Source organism: Drosophila arizonae, chromosome 2 (genome assembly GCF_054131065.1).
Source record: "Drosophila arizonae isolate 15081-1271.41 chromosome 2, UAZ_ARI_1.0, whole genome shotgun sequence".
In the NCBI taxonomy this organism is placed as follows: Eukaryota; Metazoa; Arthropoda; class Insecta; order Diptera; family Drosophilidae; genus Drosophila; species Drosophila arizonae.
The window spans coordinates 10044536-10063822 of NC_142922.1; the positions used below are offsets into that span (position 1 = coordinate 10044536).

At 42.0% G+C, this 19287-nt stretch overlaps 1 protein-coding gene across 1 annotated transcript; it reads right to left on the reverse strand.

Moving 5' to 3' along the window:
• LOC108613575 (uncharacterized) lies at nucleotides 1-17572 on the reverse strand. The gene is made up of 7 exons (XM_018007122.2): nucleotides 15659-17572; nucleotides 9935-10512; nucleotides 6588-6890; nucleotides 6290-6467; nucleotides 5950-6056; nucleotides 3361-3438; nucleotides 1-3240 (listed from the first exon to the last, which is right to left on the reverse strand). Exons 2-7 carry the CDS (start codon nucleotides 10304-10306, stop codon nucleotides 3106-3108), a joined length of 1173 nt encoding a protein of 390 aa, XP_017862611.1. The 5' UTR covers nucleotides 10307-10512; nucleotides 15659-17572; the 3' UTR covers nucleotides 1-3105.
• Nucleotides 17573-19287: the final 1715 nt, after the last annotated feature.

Here is a 19287-nt window from a genome sequence, read left to right on the forward strand (position 1 = left end):
TTTACAATGGTAAAACACTTTATTCATTTCATTTTCATTTCAATATGCACTTGTTATTATATATTATTTTTCGTTCGATTTGATGCAAGCGTGCCTCGCAATAAATGCAAATTTCCTATATATTTTAATACAAAATGTGCCGTGTGCCATAAACCAAGTGGCATACATTAAAATCGTTTGCTTGGTGCTGCTTGTCGGATGTTTTACATATTCTAAATTTATATATGCCTGTAATCAATATATATAAATATGTGGAAATGTCATATTTTTATTTTTATTTTTACGCTTACATTCATAAATATTTGTTTTGAATTGTGTAAACAAGTTTTTCGCTTGAGCCGGGCATTTAAAATGCATTTTGGCATTTTGCTTAAACACTTAAAAATGTAAATTGAAAATGTATACATATTTATATATAAATGTATAAATGTATATATTTATATATTTATTTGAGTTTTTGCTCTAGTATTTATCATTGTAAATATTTTGTATCCCATCAATATTTATGCGCTGCCAATAAATATGCTGTCTCTTTAAATATTGATTTATTCCTCAATGGCCCAACGAGCTTCGATGGTCATTTCAAAATTGGTTTTGTTTTTAATATTTTGATTGGCGAGCACTAAATGTTATTGCTTTCGCATTGCCTTAATCGTAGCTATGAATACTCAACTACTTGACTGTATGAATATCCCTATTTACTTTCCTTATATTCAGCTGGCTTACAATTAGACGTGTTCACATTCGTTATTTCAACTGGCACTTTGCATAGATCGTGTGTATTACGTATGTATATATAAAGAGATATTAACAGAGATATACATATATGCAGCTTTGATTGAAGTAAGAACTCTATTACTTAATGCATGCATTCCATTATATATTGTATGTGTATTTTATGCTGATGCGTATACTTAATATTTGCCTATATACCAAACGATAAAATTGAGCCTGCAACAAATTAAAAAACCTTATGCTCGTACATAAATATAGATTTATGTGTATGTATGTATGTATGTATATGTATAAACTGATTCGTTGTATTGCTATTGTAATCCTGCTTGTGTTTGGCATGCATACACACACTCATACAGAGAGAGATATGTATGTGTGCATGTGCATGCATGTAACGGTACTGTATGTATTTTAAAATGGCGCACAATTTAATACATGACTGCCTATATTGCCTATATTTAATTTCACCTTTTTTCACTGTTTGCATTTTGTTTGTCTCTATACTATTTCACTATGGCTGGTTGATTTTACGAATGAGCTTTCATTGCATTTAATTAAATTTCAATGATGAAATGATAAAATGCCAAACGAGGCCTGCATCGCAAGCACAAGCGCTAGCTTAATTGCACGTTAACAAAAATTAAAAGCAAATAAAACACACGCACACACGCACACACGAGAACACGCACACACACACACACATGGGACAACAGCGAGAGAAATAAAGGGTATTTCATAAAGCAAGCGATTCGCAATCAAGTTTGAAGTCCGGCATAATTGAGCACGTTGCACACATCAGATTCCACAAATGCAACAATTTGCAATAATTGTTAATTTGCACCGCGGATTGTCTGGACTGAGGCGAAAGCGTTGCCCAGAACGGCTCTGTCGATATCTTTGACAAAACGGCGACAAAAACTGCCTTTTCGGCTGCCAGCAAAGTACTTTGGCTAATCACGTTGAGGGCTGCCAACAAACGGATGAGGATGGGGATGTGGATGTGGCTGTGTATGTGGCTGTGGATGTGGCTGTGGATGTGGCTGTGGATGTGGATGCGGAAACGCAGGCACGCAAGCCCCATTAAATGGCCATAGTTTTTGGAGCGTTTTGTTTTGCACTCACGTATCCGCTAAATGTTTCAATTTTGGCGGCTCCATAAGGCGCCAGCAGACATTTAATAATAAATGCAGTCGCCAGCAACAGGAACTGAAACATTTGTGAGTCCGCGAATTGCGAGGACAACGGCGTGCCTGTCTCTCTTATCGACCATTTTTGCTGCCTCTCGGCCAAAAAGCAAATAAAATTATAAGCGAATTTCAAATGCTTTTGCCCGCTTTCATTGCAAAATGCAAATTCTATTCAACAACAGGGTGGGCAAGAATGAGAGAATGAGAGAGAGAGAGAGAGAGAGAGAGAGAGATGGGGGAAGCCTGGCTCTGGCCAGTGTCAACTTCGTTGCATACTTTTCTGCGCGACATGCAATTAAAATGCAAAAAAGCCAACGGCAGCGAGTGATGCCCACATCCAGCAACGCCCACCCAATAAGCCAAGGACCAAAATCGATGCACTCCAATGCGAGATGCACCCATTCCAGTCAGCCAGCAGAAGTAGCAGCAGCAGGAGCAGCAGCAGCAGCATCCGGGCAGAGCAGCGAGCACCGCAACCAGCAGCAGTTGCTGGATTGTCTATGCAACGTCTGCGGTTAGCGCAAGTTTGCTGTGCGTGTGCATTCGTCTATATGTATGTGTGTGGTCGTGTTGATTCAGCGTTAATCTTGTTGGAATTTCGCGTTTTGTCAACATTCCTTGCCAAGTTTTCGAATGCGTTTGCCGCTAGTTATTTCAGTGCCTGAATGCAGCTCGTGGAATATCAAGTATGGCATATGCTCTGGCATGTTAGAAGAACTTTTGATTGATTTGTGAATGCTTTTAGCTTTCAGCTTTTAGCTAACTGTATGTGTGTGAGTGTGTGTGTGTGTATCTCTGTGTGCGCCCAAAAATAAATGTAATTAAGTCCTTGCGATGCATATGTTAAACAAAAAACTTGAAATTCAGTTCAACTGGCTTTGGGTCTCGATTTGGATTTGAATAATCTATTGGATTGCTTTTGCAATTATTGTAATGGCTTCAACTGTCTATTTGCAGTTCGCTGCGAACTGTCTATCAACTGTTATACAACTAGCTCTTATACTGTTCAATATCACCTTTACACTGAACTATCAACTAGACTAAGCTTATTATAAATTCGTATTGCTCGCTTAACGTGTGTATCACCCGGGCCCAACTCGTATTATCCTGCTCCTCCTCCTGTATGAGTGCACGGCTCTTAAATATGTAAATCTTATGCAGCATCGATGCTGATGACCGTGTCCTAGGGATGCTTCGTGTAATTGTTCAATGGCATCTCCGTGGCCAGGCTGTGGGCCACCTCCTTGTTGCGCTCGTGCAGGGCCATGTCCAGGGGAGCGCTGGCTGGTTTCTTCTGCGCCGCCTTCTGCGTCTTCAGCTGCACGAGGATGGAGAACGGTGAAATTAGATGGAAATTGCAAAAGAGAGGATGTGCATTAGTCGGTGTGAATAGTGCGCGGCTCGTAGGTTGGGTTTGGGCAGGGGTTGCTATATTTACACGCTGTATGGTCTTCTCAAAGTCCTGCGGCGGTTCGGGTCGCTTCATGGTACCGCAGCTTTTCAAGCGCTCGTTCGTCTGTTAAATACAAACATAAATTCATGATATAAATAAGTATGGCTGCAACCCGTGATTACTTTATCAAACTAAGCAGAGCGCAGCTCTGGCTGCCAGACGGCATGAAACAAATCGACACCTCACAACAAAACCACAAAAAAGAGAGCTGAATAAAGACTGGAGCGAAAATGAAAATGAAAATGTCAAATGAAAAGCGGCGAGCAACGAAAAATTAATGAAAGGCCAAACTGAGAATTTCCCCAAAGCAACATTTCCGCAACAGACCGCATAATGAGAGAGCGCAGCCAAGTTTAGAATCGTACATACGCGTCTCTGTGAGCTGCTGTTGTTGTTGGCTAACCATGGCCGGCAGCTGTTACCGCCACCCCGACTCCTGCCAGTCCTCAAAAAAGGTAATGAGTGCCAAAGGACAAACACACACTCACACACACACACACGCACGCAGGGTGAACTTGCGGGCCACAATTGTCGCCAGTGCTTAGCCCAAGTCATTTTCAAAATTGACCACGCCGCACAAAAAGCCGAGAGTCGGGACTCTGTTGCGCTGGGCGACAGCAAATTGCGCTTAAATATTAAATGAACAGCAACAACAAAAAAGCGGTCGGAAAAAAGAACAACAGAGAAAAGAAGCTACACAAATACGGCAAAGAAATGCCGGACAACAACCGTAAAACACGAAAAGTTATAAACTCTCTCAGGAGCGCAAAAAGAGACTCGCAAAACAAAACACTTTTTGGCACGCCTGAAATAATAAAAACAAATGCGGCGCTGTCGTTGAATGTTGTTCCCCCTCAACAGGAGAAAATAAAATACAAATACGAAATACGTAGTACAAAAAAACAAAAGGAAAAGGACATTCGTGTGTTGGGAATCAACGGATGCCAACCGCAGAAAGCAAACGCGCAAAGGTGCAAATGAGTGGGCGACCAGCAACGTACCTTTAACTCTCTATCTCCCTCTCTCTCACACTGTCTCTCTCTCCCTCTCCTTTTCAGCTTCCGGCCATTCCCCAAGAAGTGCAGAAACGTACTGCAAGCCGTTAAGCTAGACCGGACAAATCCTTTGCCTGTTGGTGGCACATCCTTGCACCTCACCTGCGCAGTTCATATCTCTTTGGCCGTTGTCCGTCCACCATTTGCATGCTGCACATATAACAGCTGCACCCCATCTTTATCTGCCTCGCTCTTTCTATCTCTCTCTCTCTCTCTCTCGCACTCTGCCTTTGGCGTACTCTTACATTTCTGTTTTGTCATCTCGTGCAACGCCCTTCGCACAAGGCAACGCAATTAACGGTAATTGCCTTTTATCGGCTTAGTCCTGATAAGTTTTTTCCCTTTGTTTGCCTTCCACTTCCTCATCCTCTGTCTCTCTCACTCTCTGTCTCTCTCACTCTGACTCCGACTCTGTCAACTTGGCAGTGGCTCTTTTTGTTGTTGTTGTTGTTATTGTTGTTGCTGTTGTTATTTGTAGGTTAACGCGGTTTTTATATTTTAATTTAATTTTATAAGTAGCACACGGGAGGCGGTGCCCGAGGTCAAAAGTTTGTCTTTGCAAAAATTAGACATAAAAAGAGCGTTCAAAAAGTTTCTCTCATTGGTTGAGGGCACAAAATGCTTTGAAGTATATTACATAGCAGTTAAATATGCAAAATAACGCTCTATACATACCATCATACCCAAATAGAAAAGAAAACAAAGGAAAAGTCAAATACAGCGGAAATAATTATAATTCCACTTAACGTTGTGCTCTATCGATAATGTAACGAGCCCTAACAAAATTACTTGTTGCAGTTAAATGATGGGGAAATAATCATTAGATAATTTAATTAAAACAAAAATATTATATTTGATAAGGAAATATCAAATAGCACTTGAACAATTCTTAAACTTATGTCTCACTTAATTTCCTCCGACGAATACCATAATACATAATGGGAAATAAAAATCCCAACTAATGTGGACGCCATAAAGTAAATTTATTTTAATAGAGCGAGTTTCTATTATAGAGAGACTAAAATCCACGAATTAGACAACTGAACAATACCCAAGCCAAATTATATTTGATACTATGCTAAAATCTTTATTATATATAATAATACCTCTACTATATAAATACCTCTACTATATATTAATAACTCAATTTGGTAAATTCCTCGTATTCATTATAATATCTCTGATGTAAAACACTTACAAATAATTTACCCCTAGTAAACAATTTGAATATGAAATGAATAATGTACGCGAAGAATAAATGCAAGTTCGGTACAGGCTAAGGAAATTTACAAATGGAGTTAGAGAAAGAGAGAGAGGGAAACACTTAATATGGAATGCCTTTACATTACCATCTCGCCTCTTTTACTGTTTTCTTTTAATTACCGCCATTAAAACCTCTTTATACAAACTGTCCCCATTTGCTCGATTCCCCATTTCGTGCAAATCAATATTCAATATATTTAACAGCCGTTAAGTATGACGATTTGACACCCTTCCCCGCCCCCTCCCGCACACTCACCTTCAGTTGCATGCCCTCGTTGGCATTGAGCTCGTCTCCGCTCTGCCGCAGGCCCTGCAGGAAGCGGGCGAATACCGTACGTCGCTGTTTGTTCTTGTTGCGCCCCTCTGCCGGAAAAAGGGAGAGAGAGAGAGAGAGAGAAATCAAACCGATATTAAAAGCCACAAGCCGTACGCTAAACATACAGCTAACGATTGAGTAGCGGGCGAGTCGAAACCAATGTAATTGAATTAAAAGCCATAAAAACTCAAACAGCCGCATCAAAGTGGCAAACTGGCAAATGGGCAGGCCACATGCAGCACATGCACCTGGCCGCCTTCTCACCTGGCCCCTGCCTTACCTGTTGCCGAAAAGTCGTAAAAGAAGTTGGTGCGCGCCCCGGGATAGCTGTGCTGCATGCCATTCAAATTGAGCGCCGACTTGGAGTCGATGGCGTTGCGGGCCATCCGATTGGCCAAATCGTTCTGGGTATAGCTGTAGATCTCGTTCTCCTCGCGATTCGACAGGCAGCTCGATGGCTGCATACATGCATAATAAACGAAATGAATTAGAACTCATTCGCCATGCGGCTCGTGCGGCCTGATTAGCCCGGCTCGTAAAAACAGTCAGCCGTAAAAGTCAATGTGCTCTCTGCTTACCAAATACTTTCCGGGCACATAAAGCGGCTGACTGTGGCTGGTGGGCAGCACCGAGGAGCCCACGAGTCCGCCTGTAGCGCTGCCGCTGCCACTGCCGCCGCTGCCACTGCCCCCGCTGCCACTGCCGCTGCCGGCGCCAGCGCTGCGTCGCGTCAGCGTATGTCCTGTCGAGATGCGCACATGGCGCTCCTTCCACTTGGACACGCGCACCTGCTCGATGGCATCCAGTACGTCCTCGTAGGGCATATTGATCTGCTTGCTATAATGCGCAGCGAGACCCTCCAAGTAGCCGCGTTTGCCCTCCTGCGGGAAAAGCATTTGAGAGGGGGGAATAAGAAATAAATGCTAAGCATAACTATGCGTAGAGAGGAGCTAATCAGGCTATTAGGCAAGCTGATCGTGGCTTAAAGTTAGGATCAGAGTTTGACTTGCCTGTTAGCTCAATACTTTAATTTATCTAGGTATTATTTTATTATGGCAGCAGCTAAAGATTTCCAAGCCACATGCCCGACTTAATCGAAATTCAATTTGCAGCTGTGGAGCGGCTGAGCTGAGCTGCTCTCTCAGTCGGAACTCATTCACGTGCACATATCTTTAATCTCCACATTCCACCTGTAGCCAGCAGCCGCAGTCGTCGCTTTGATGCTGATGCTGATGCTGATGCTGACCAGGGTCAACTGCTAAGACGCTTTGTGGCCCAGAAACACAAGTGTTAATATCTTCCGGTAATTAGCGTAAAGCTGCTAGTTAAATGTGTCCTGCTTGACATTCAAAGTGTCCACTGAAGCATCAGTGCATCCTCTTAAGGCATTCCAAATGTCTATCTATCTGTGCGTCTGTGTGTGTGTATGTGTGTAACTGTTGTCTGCTACTGTTGCTGCCAGGCAAATTCATTTCGAGTCGCAGCCATGCAAACATTTGTGCTGAAATGCAACTTGTCTGCAACTGTCAGTCAGTCACTGATGCACACACACACACACACATGCACATACACTGGCACACACTGGCACACACACTCGTGTCTGCCTCATCAGCGCAAAGTGCAATTAGTTGAAGTTGCGCGCATCAACATGGCCCAGACAGAGCCAAGCAGCCAGAAGCTAACAAGTCTAGCCCCTGGCCCAGCTTCCTTCTCTAAGCTTTTGTAGTCTCGCACGAGCGCAGACACCTGTCACACACACACACACACACACACACACACACATACATGCACACACATGTAGACATGTATTTTTACTTGACTGCATTTCCATTTCATATAATTTTATTGCCGCATTTAAGTTGCATTTCAATTTGCGGCCGAGACGTGATATTGCGCATACGACGCGTTGCACAAAATGTTTGTTTGTTTATTTGTCTACATGCGAACAGGCAAACTATGTTAAGTGCCCAAAAAAGGAAGAGCATCCAAACTGCTAATTAGAATGCAAGGCAGCTGCTGCCAGGCAGACAGAGCCCGTCACAAGAGCTGCTCCGTTGCGTGCTCCATCATCAAGAGGCACAGTTCGGCACTTGGGCAGGTGTTGGGCATGGCCAGTGCATAATGTGTCGGCTGAACGATGCGTGCTCAATGGCCCACCTGACCACGCCCACTTGCATTTGCAGTGGCCTCCCCCACCCCACGCCTCACTGCTCTAAATATGCAACTTTAAATCAAAAGCAGCAGCAGCGGCTCATTCCGCATTTATTTGCAGCGCACTTTTCTTCGAATGTGCATGCGGCCCTGAACCAGTGACATGTTTCTATTTGCTCAGCAAAAGTGCAAGAGAGCCATGGAAGGGGTTGCCGGGTGCACAGCTGAGCGGGTGGGTGCAAAGCTGCCGCTAGACACGCTCGCAGAACTCATCGCATCGGACCCAACAATGCGAACACGTCTGCAGAGCTCTATCAGTGCGAGGAGCTCTGGTGTATATTTCCTTAAATGCGCACTTTTTATGCATGTGGCACAGTGGCCCACGACCGATTCAAATCGCGCTCAAATCCGTTCATAAATATGCATTTGAAATGATTATGCAAAATCGGGTAAGAATGAGGTTTGTAAATATTTTCATTATTCGGGAATGTGGAAATTCGAAGCTCTTATACAAATTCTGATTTGCTTCATTCATAACGAGTTTTCTTCCTAAGGAGGAGCATCTGCTCAATCAGAAAGGCGTTTAGCAACTAAATATAACATAACTGTTGTATCATATTCTAAATATTCTGCGTAGTAATCCAAAAATATCTGTTGTTAATATATTTGTTTGCTTAATGAAATTAGTTTCCATTATGAATGTATATAAGATAAAATATTTTAAGATCATGAGACTTCTTATAATTTCCAAGCTGTCAGATTTATCCTTTGTATTCTTTATTTATTTATTACTAAATGAGCTAATTTTATATTTTATATTTAAATAAATGAGCTAATTTAATATTTTATATTTAAATAAATGAGCTAATTTTATATTTTTCGACTAACAATCGGCAAGGTCTACTCTAGTATAAATGATCGTACCATTTTATATATATTTCAAATATTATTTTAGGTAAATAATATAAATGAAAATTAAATAAAAAACGTTCTTCAATTTTCACAACTGAGCAGTTTTGTGTCCAGTTTTCTATTGAGCCAAGCCCACTGTTAATGGAATCTATTTGAATTCTTTTGTTGTTTTGTTCGCCTGCTGCAACACTTGCATTATGGCCACATTGTTGCCAACGCTGCTTTATCGTGCGTGTCTAGCAGCAGCAATTTGCCCGTGTTGCAAGCGCTGCACAAATTTGTACATTGGCAGAGATCATTAGGGGGCGACTGTTGCTCTGCTGTTTTGCCAGTCCCCGGTGGCGTTTATGGCCCAATTTGCTCAAGCCGGGGGCAGAGGCAGAGGCAGTTGCTGCCCAAAATAAACAAAATTAACGCAATACAAAAAGCATTTCCCACGGCTAAGCCAAACCGACATATTATAAAATAAACTTTCTAGCAAAATGTGTACAAATGGCTGCCCGGTTGTCCGGCTCTGCACGGCTCTGCACGGCTCTGCCCGGCTCTGTGGGCGGTCGCTGTGCCAGGACCAACAGTGTCGGCCAGACCAGACACGCGGTTGGCCACTCGGTTTAACTAAATTAAAATCGTGTTAATTTCACATTAGAGCGCACACAGCGCACCAGGCAGCAGCCAGCATAGGCTGTCCGCTTGGCCGTTCCCGAATGGCGACCATTACAAAACCAGCGGCGACTGTCACACGCTGCAACCGAACAACAGGTCCCCCATGGCGTGGCATGCAAATTGCAAGCGGTAAATAAAATGGCCAAGATAAGGCGACAATGAAACTGAAGCTGAAACTAAAACTAAATGAAGTACTCACCGGCGAGGAGTAGGGATGGGCTGTGAGGCGTATGCCATCGGCCTCCAGGTGGCGCTTCATCACGCCCTCGAGCTCCTTCATGGTAATGGGCGTGTCGCAGTCGGAGGCCAGTATCTCGTTGCTGTTGCTGAGCGCCTTCGGATCGTTGATCAGCACATAGACAATCGCAGCGCCCTTCTCGCGCAGCGCCCGCACGCTCTTGAGCAGCTTGCCGCGATGCGAGGAGTTGTCCACGCCGATGGCATCCAGATCGATCTCGCCAATCTGCTTGCAGATCTCCAGCTCGTCGTAGCCGTTCTCGAGGAAGCTCTCGCCGTACTGCGGCAGCCCGATAGTGCGCAGCCACTCGCAAACGATGTTGTGGTGCGGCATGTTCGCGTATCACGTAGCGGCCGATGGAGCCGGAATGTCCAGCGGTGCGAACGAGACTTTGGGCTGCCGCGGCTTGCAGCTGTTGCTGCTGTTGCTGTTGCTGTTGCTGTTGGTGCTGCTGCTGGGGGCCGCCAGTGGCTCCAAGTGGTTGATGCTGCTGGCGGCGCTGCTGCTGCTGCTGTTGACCGTTGCCTTCATAGCAACGCCTGCAAAGAAACACAACATCCACATCCACGTCAACATCAACATCAATGAAAAGCGAAAGCCAACTTATGCTACAGTGTGCAACAGTGCGTATGCTTAATAATGGCTCGTCACTTCCGGCGCCCGCAAAAGTATGCAATAGGCAGTTATACACGTATATCAATTTTGTGTTAATAGCCATCATTGTTCACAGACAGACAGACGGACAGATAGAGAGAGAGAGAGAGAGAGACAGACTTGTTTGGCCAGGCAGCCTATAAGCACTTAATGATAATGCTCGGTCATGTACACGGGCCACTAAAACACTCGAATATGTTTAGCCCCGGAAGCCACTTGCATATGAATAAGCCACTTAAAATGACAGATGGACTCAATACACAAACACATATACACACACACACAGAGACAGATACACAGAGTGAGAGGGAAAGACAATCATGGATGGCAGCAGTGGTGAGGCGGAGCACTTGAACAAAAGACAAAAGGAAGTCGTCTAACTATTTATAATGTCCTGGCAGACAGTTCGTCCTGCGCCTGAAAAATATTTCTGCTTGTCGAAAAATGAAATGCAAATGGCTATTGCCACTAGAAATATGTGCTGCCATTTCCACAACACATTCGTCTGGCTTAGCTCAGGTGTCCAGTCGTGCGAGCGCACACACACACACACACACATACAGCGAATTCAAGGAAACAATGCTCTAATGAAAAGATGTTATGTGGCTACAGTTTTCGGTTGTGCTGCTCCTGCAGCTGTCATTAAGTAGGGTGGTCCAGTGACATTGTCTGTGTGTTGATTTATTTACACACACACACACTCAGACACACTGAGGGTATACATATTTATAAGATATTTCATTTGTTGTTTGCTGCCACTTGGGAGCCACATTCAGGCACTTGAGTTTGCCTAGCCGACTTATTGATCAGAACGCAACAGCCCAATACCACAGTCAACAATGCTCTCTCTGCCCCATTCCTCTACGGCAGATGATTGAACAGCCCCTGGTAATTAAATGTGGAAATTGTTGTACAATAAACGATATTAGATATCATATTAAATATTCCAAGAGTTTTCTCAATTTTTTTGTGCATATTGGGAAACACATGAAATATTGATATTGAAATAAAAGATTAGGAAATGATTAAGAATTGTAATTGAATATTTAGATATTCGTGTAGAAATCTATATGTATATATATTTATTAAATAATATTATTATAATAGTTTAAATCAAACCTTAATCACAAATCATATCATTCATAATGTGCCTAAATTTGTATATATATTTTAATAATAAATATTGAAAGATATATTAATTTAATCAAATTTAAATAGAAGACAGTTTTGAGTAGACTTATGTTCAAAGAAAACTATTTTCTTTTTACAGCTTATTCAGTCTTAGGAATATTTTCATTCCACACCTCAAACACCAATTAATTTTCTCAACTTGCGGAGCTTTTAAACTCTGTCACTTAGCATTTTACAAGTAGTGTAACTATTCATTTTTATATATATATAATTCATATCTTCAATATCTGCCAAAACCCAAATATATGTGTATCTACAGCTCGTTTATCTTTCTCGGGGCTCGACTATTTTGCATATTCATTAACACGTGTTTATCTACATGAATTTTAGTTATGTTTAACTTTCATTCCTTGAAGAACTGCGCCACTGTTTGCACCACTCACACACACACATGCACTCGCACACATAGACAAAGTTTTCTCGCATTGTTAGCATAATAAACACGTAATAAAATGCGTTAGGCAAAATCGGTAAAGTCAATGTTGAAGCAGATGCAAATTTGGATCCTCAAGATGCTGCCCAAAAGGGCCACAACAACGACAGCAGCAAGGAGTTGCAGTTAATGAATTTGCAGTAGTCAAATAGTAAACATACACATACACACACACACACGCACATACACACATATATAGATTGCTGTTGCAATTTACAGAATGCATAAAATTTCTGACTTAGTGAGGCGGTCAGTGTAATTACTTGCATGACTGTAATGCCAAAATTGACATATGAGCTGGCCTACGACTCGTTGGCTAAGCATCTTAAATTTTCAATATCATTGTTTATTAAACGCCAAAGGAATACCCGATGTGCATGCATGTGTATGTGCGTATGTGTGTGCGTGTGTGTGTGTATGTGGTAATCGTCAAAGGTGTTTTGCTTTCGCACGATTTCCGTTTGTAATTGCTTATTGTGCAAATTTCGTTCAATTTCCTGTACGGCTGAGCTCGGCATTTATGAGATTTCCTTAATTTTAATGCATTTGCAATTACGGCATTAATTATGATCATAGCCAACTTGTGATTAGGTCTCTCTCTCTCTCTCTCAAATCAAAAATCGTTATCTAGGTCTACACAGAGAGGCTTCAGGCTTAGTTAATATGCATTCTAGAGAAATTTAAAGTAAATCGAACTTTACATCTCAGAGCATTTCTTAGCTAAACCAGCCAACTTTTAACTATGTAAAAATCGACTTTTTTCAGCTGACTGAAAGATTTATGATAAACTGGCTATCGTATAGTTAGGCTTCGCTTTTATGAAATGAGCTCAAACAACATTTTTGGGCTTTGCCAACTACGGACACACGGAGCTGGTTTAGTGCCAAAAATATTTTATTAGCTTAGCCTCAAGCTTCGAACATTCTCATTTAGACCTTGCTTTACATAGCTGAAGAGCAGAATTATATATCATACCAAAAGAAGCGTTATATAACAGAAGCCGTGTCGAGCCGGATAGAATTCCACGTTTTCATTTGATGAACTCTATTTTATATATAAACTAATTTAAGCTGCCAGCGCAGTTAATGCACACACAAATAATTAACTAAAATAGCTTTAATTTTAGCTATATATAGTATATTTAAGCTATATATTTGTATTTGCATATCTCTAATATTTAACCAGTGCCCATTTTTATGGCAAGCAGCCCAAGTAATTAATTTTAATATGAAAGTCAAACATGCGCTCTAACAATTGTCATATAATTTGCCGTCTAGACAGTGAAAATTTAGTATTTTCAATTAACTGCAACGGCAACTCGACTCGCCGCGCCCGTCTTGCCATAGCACAGCTCCCACACAGAGCTAACAAAAACAATGCACACAAAAAGGCGCACAATGCAGGAGCTGGAGCTAGAGCTGGTGCAGGAGTCGGTGCAGGAGCTGGAGCTGGAGCTGGAGCTGGGAATCGTAACTGGATTTGCTTGGCTGCCATGTTGACAAAACACACAGCTGAACTGCATGCTAAAAAAAAAACAGAAACAGAAACAGGAAAAAGAGAGAGAGAGAGAGAGTAAAGTAAAAAACAATCGCATACAATGCACAGTGAAAGGGGCTCGAAATGCAACTCGGGAACGCCCTTGCAGACGCGCCGGTCGGCCAGCAGGCGTTCAGCAAAAAGCAGACGAGTTTGTTTTGGGCTCAAGGTTCGCTGCGGAACAGCTGGCTGTGTGGCAAGTCCCTTCCTGCTGCTGCTGCTCCTGCTGCTGCTGCTGCAGCCGTGCGCGTCAATGTCAGTGCACCTGACGCTGCACTTGCCACTTGCTACATGCTACATGCTACATGCAGCACGGCACTCAGCGAGGCAGCGAAACAGCGAGACAGCGAGACAGCGAGGCATGGCCTGGCAACACAGCCTCTGACAGGCTACGCACTTGCGGTTGCGTTTGCCTGTCGGGTGGAGCGAGGGAGGGAGGGAGGGAGGGAGGTAGGGAGGGGGAAGCCTTACAAGCGTTTCGAGTGGCATCTTTCCTGTATGGGGACACTGCTTAACAAAGCGTGTGATGTTAACGGATTCGATTTCACTTTTTTCCCCGCACATCAGTCTCTCCATCGCGCCATCTCGCTCACTCCCGTTCTTTACTTTGATGTCGTGTTCCCATGTTGTTGTAGCTGCTTAATTGAAATTGCATTTGCTGCGTTTGTTTGCCCACAATTACAAGTTCTGAATTACAACAGGGCATCCGAGACGCGTCTCACTTCCCATGTAAATATGCGACAAGCTGTCAGACAATTCTGCGGTTAACGAGCTTTTATTATGCATTCGAAACCCTTCATACAACCCACAAAGCAAATAACCCTTTATTGAGTTTTTTGGCCTTAAGCTTCGCCCAAATCTGCTCAAAGTGAAAGGAGCAGCTCGAATACACTTGACAACAAACATATATCAGATTAATGATTCCATTCCTTAAATCTCTTATGAAAAATTAAGATATTAATTAGAAAATATTATTTGTAATAAACAGGGTTCAGGGTATATAAATCTATTTACTATAAGTATCTCATGTTACAAGATAAAGACCAATTACATATATATGTCATTTATATATTCTACTTAAATTTTCTCTTTGTTTGCATTATTGAATTTTGGTATAATAAGATCATTTTTAGCTAAGTTTAACATGATGTTCCTTTTATTCCCTTCTTTTGTTTAATCATAAGAAAACAGAACTAATCTAGTCTATCTAAGTCAATGTAGTCCTAAGTCAATCATTTCCTATTCACTCTGCACATTTTGCATTTTTCTTATGCTCAAACTTTTTCTTTAAGTACCCGCAGCTTGGAAATTCTAATGGGAAGTCTTTCCTATCTTAACTTATTTGCACTCATGATTTCACACCAAAATATGCCAACTCATGCCCTCGCCGTAAACTCAGTATGCTCTCTAGATCTAGATATTCCGCTTTGCGTTAAAGCCTAAAAACAAAATACTAATTCAAATATCTAATCTATTTTATTGTATTTTTAATAAATACATACTAAGAGATAAAATTGAATATACTACAATTCTATTTAAAAAAATCTGCATAATATACATATTAATAGATAAACTTGAACAAAATTATTATCTTTTAAATTTTTTAGGTTTTCTTTATATCTCAGATTTCTATCTAAATAATTTGACACTTCAATAAGTATTTTTTGAATTTATTGAAAAACATTTGAATGATAATAGTGTTTTATAAATTCTGTGTAAAATACATGGTTTCTAAATACATTTAAGCATAAGTATTTGCTATATAAATAAATTATAATACCTCCCATACTAAACGAAGTTTTTATTTCTTTTTTCATTTTAATTATAATTATTTATTTTTATATTTACTCCCACACCTCCCCCATACTTACAATTTAGTTTGGAAATCAATTTGCTCCGCTAAATATATATGGATATTTATATATATAAATAAATCCTATTGCCGGCTCTGGGTGGTCTCTCTAATCCATGCACAATCGACGCATTAGCTTTAAGCAGCTTTTGTTTATTTTTTGTTGATCTGTTTTAGGCCTGCGTTTGGCTTATAGCGCCAATATCAAAGGCTTCCACTTGTTGTCCGTCTGTCTCTGGCTAACTAGCTGGCCAAGCTGTGAGCCAAACTGTTGGTTCAACATGCACAATTATGCCATGTGATTTATGGCGCTAGCCTTGGCCACCTCAACGCACCTCAAATGGCCGTGCAAAAAATGGCGCGCAAATGGCCAAAACACCGGCGGAAATCGGGGGCGCCACACAAGCGACCAATCGTCAATTGGGTATTGGGGATCGGGAACCGAGAATCGAGAATCGGCAATCGGGGGAGAAAAAAGCGCGTTGATTGCGAATGAGAACCGAAATTGCAAAATAAAGCCAGGCAAAAACCCGCAACGTCCTCGATGCCGTTAAATCACGCGCGCGGCGTCTGCAGCAGCGGCTGTGGCGCAACAAAAAACGCAACCAAAGTATGCAAAGCACGCGAACGTACTGGCAACGGCCATGCCACATGCAGCAAATGCAACCGAGTGTAGAGCTCGGCAAACTTCTCGAGAAAGGAAGGCCGCCGTTAACGTTGCCGTCGCCGTCGCCGTTGCCGTTAACGTTAACGTTAATGTTAACGTTAACGTCGCCGCCAGCGCCTCTGCCTCTGCCTCCGCCTCCGTCTCCGCCATGGCCAACGACCGTGCGGCGGAGCAGAAGCTTTGCAAACGTTGCAAGTGTTTGTTGTAAGCGATATCCCGAGCCCAGACGCAGGCCGCGAGGGAGCTGCAACAGCAGCAGCAGCAGCAGGAGTCGGTGCAGGAGCTGGAGCTGGAGCTGGAGCTGGGAATCGTAACTGGATTTGCTTGGCTGCCATGTTGACAAAACACACAGCTGAACTGCATGCTAAAAAAAAAACAGAAACAGAAACAGGAAAAAGAGAGAGAGAGAGAGAGTAAAGTAAAAAACAATCGCATACAATGCACAGTGAAAGGGGCTCGAAATGCAACTCGGGAACGCCCTTGCAGACGCGCCGGTCGGCCAGCAGGCGTTCAGCAAAAAGCAGACGAGTTTGTTTTGGGCTCAAGGTTCGCTGCGGAACAGCTGGCTGTGTGGCAAGTCCCTTCCTGCTGCTGCTGCTCCTGCTGCTGCTGCTGCAGCCGTGCGCGTCAATGTCAGTGCACCTGACGCTGCACTTGCCACTTGCTACATGCTACATGCTACATGCAGCACGGCACTCAGCGAGGCAGCGAAACAGCGAGACAGCGAGACAGCGAGGCATGGCCTGGCAACACAGCCTCTGACAGGCTACGCACTTGCGGTTGCGTTTGCCTGTCGGGTGGAGCGAGGGAGGGAGGGAGGGAGGGAGGTAGGGAGGGGGAAGCCTTACAAGCGTTTCGAGTGGCATCTTTCCTGTATGGGGACACTGCTTAACAAAGCGTGTGATGTTAACGGATTCGATTTCACTTTTTTCCCCGCACATCAGTCTCTCCATCGCGCCATCTCGCTCACTCCCGTTCTTTACTTTGATGTCGTGTTCCCATGTTGTTGTAGCTGCTTAATTGAAATTGCATTTGCTGCGTTTGTTTGCCCACAATTACAAGTTCTGAATTACAACAGGGCATCCGAGACGCGTCTCACTTCCCATGTAAATATGCGACAAGCTGTCAGACAATTCTGCGGTTAACGAGCTTTTATTATGCATTCGAAACCCTTCATACAACCCACAAAGCAAATAACCCTTTATTGAGTTTTTTGGCCTTAAGCTTCGCCCAAATCTGCTCAAAGTGAAAGGAGCAGCTCGAATACACTTGACAACAAACATATATCAGATTAATGATTCCATTCCTTAAATCTCTTATGAAAAATTAAGATATTAATTAGAAAATATTATTTGTAATAAACAGGGTTCAGGGTATATAAATCTATTTACTATAAGTATCTCATGTTACAAGATAAAGACCAATTACATATATATGTCATTTATATATTCTACTTAAATTTTCTCTTTGTTTGCATTATTGAATTTTGGTATAATAAGATCATTTTTAGCTAAGTTTAACATGATGTTCCTTTTATTCCCTTCTTTTGTTTAATCATAAGAAAACAGAACTAATCTAGTCTATCTAAGTCAATGTAGTCCTAAGTCAATCATTTCCTATTCACTCTGCACATTTTGCATTTTTCTTATGCTCAAACTTTTTCTTTAAGTACCCGCAGCTTGGAAATTCTAATGGGAAGTCTTTCCTATCTTAACTTATTTGCACTCATGATTTCACACCAAAATATGCCAACTCATGCCCTCGCCGTAAACTCAGTATGCTCTCTAGATCTAGATATTCCGCTTTGCGTTAAAGCCTAAAAACAAAATACTAATTCAAATATCTAATCTATTTTATTGTATTTTTAATAAATACATACTAAGAGATAAAATTGAATATACTACAATTCTATTTAAAAAAATCTGCATAATATACATATTAATAGATAAACTTGAACAAAATTATTATCTTTTAAATTTTTTAGGTTTTCTTTATATCTCAGATTTCTATCTAAATAATTTGACACTTCAATAAGTATTTTTTGAATTTATTGAAAAACATTTGAATGATAATAGTGTTTTATAAATTCTGTGTAAAATACATGGTTTCTAAATACATTTAAGCATAAGTATTTGCTATATAAATAAATTATAATACCTCCCATACTAAACGAAGTTTTTATTTCTTTTTTCATTTTAATTATAATTATTTATTTTTATATTTACTCCCACACCTCCCCCATACTTACAATTTAGTTTGGAAATCAATTTGCTCCGCTAAATATATATGGATATTTATATATATAAATAAATCCTATTGCCGGCTCTGGGTGGTCTCTCTAATCCATGCACAATCGACGCATTAGCTTTAAGCAGCTTTTGTTTATTTTTTGTTGATCTGTTTTAGGCCTGCGTTTGGCTTATAGCGCCAATATCAAAGGCTTCCACTTGTTGTCCGTCTGTCTCTGGCTAACTAGCTGGCCAAGCTGTGAGCCAAACTGTTGGTTCAACATGCACAATTATGCCATGTGATTTATGGCGCTAGCCTTGGCCACCTCAACGCACCTCAAATGGCCGTGCAAAAAATGGCGCGCAAATGGCCAAAACACCGGCGGAAATCGGGGGCGCCACACAAGCGACCAATCGTCAATTGGGTATTGGGGATCGGGAACCGAGAATCGAGAATCGGCAATCGGGGGAGAAAAAAGCGCGTTGATTGCGAATGAGAACCGAAATTGCAAAATAAAGCCAGGCAAAAACCCGCAACGTCCTCGATGCCGTTAAATCACGCGCGCGGCGTCTGCAGCAGCGGCTGTGGCGCAACAAAAAACGCAACCAAAGTATGCAAAGCACGCGAACGTACTGGCAACGGCCATGCCACATGCAGCAAATGCAACCGAGTGTAGAGCTCGGCAAACTTCTCGAGAAAGGAAGGCCGCCGTTAACGTTGCCGTCGCCGTCGCCGTTGCCGTTAACGTTAAC

Coding starts and splice junctions, on each gene's coding strand:
- LOC108613575 (XM_018007122.2), bottom strand. CDS start 10,306: ATGCCGCACCACAACATCGTTTGCGAGTGGCTGCGCACTATCGGGCTG. Junction 6,468..6,587: donor ATGTGCCCGGAAAGTATTTG/GTAAGCAGAGAG, acceptor GCATGTATGCAG/CCATCGAGCTGCCTGTCGAA. Junction 6,057..6,289: donor TTACGACTTTTCGGCAACAG/GTAAGGCAGGGG, acceptor TTTTTCCGGCAG/AGGGGCGCAACAAGAACAAA.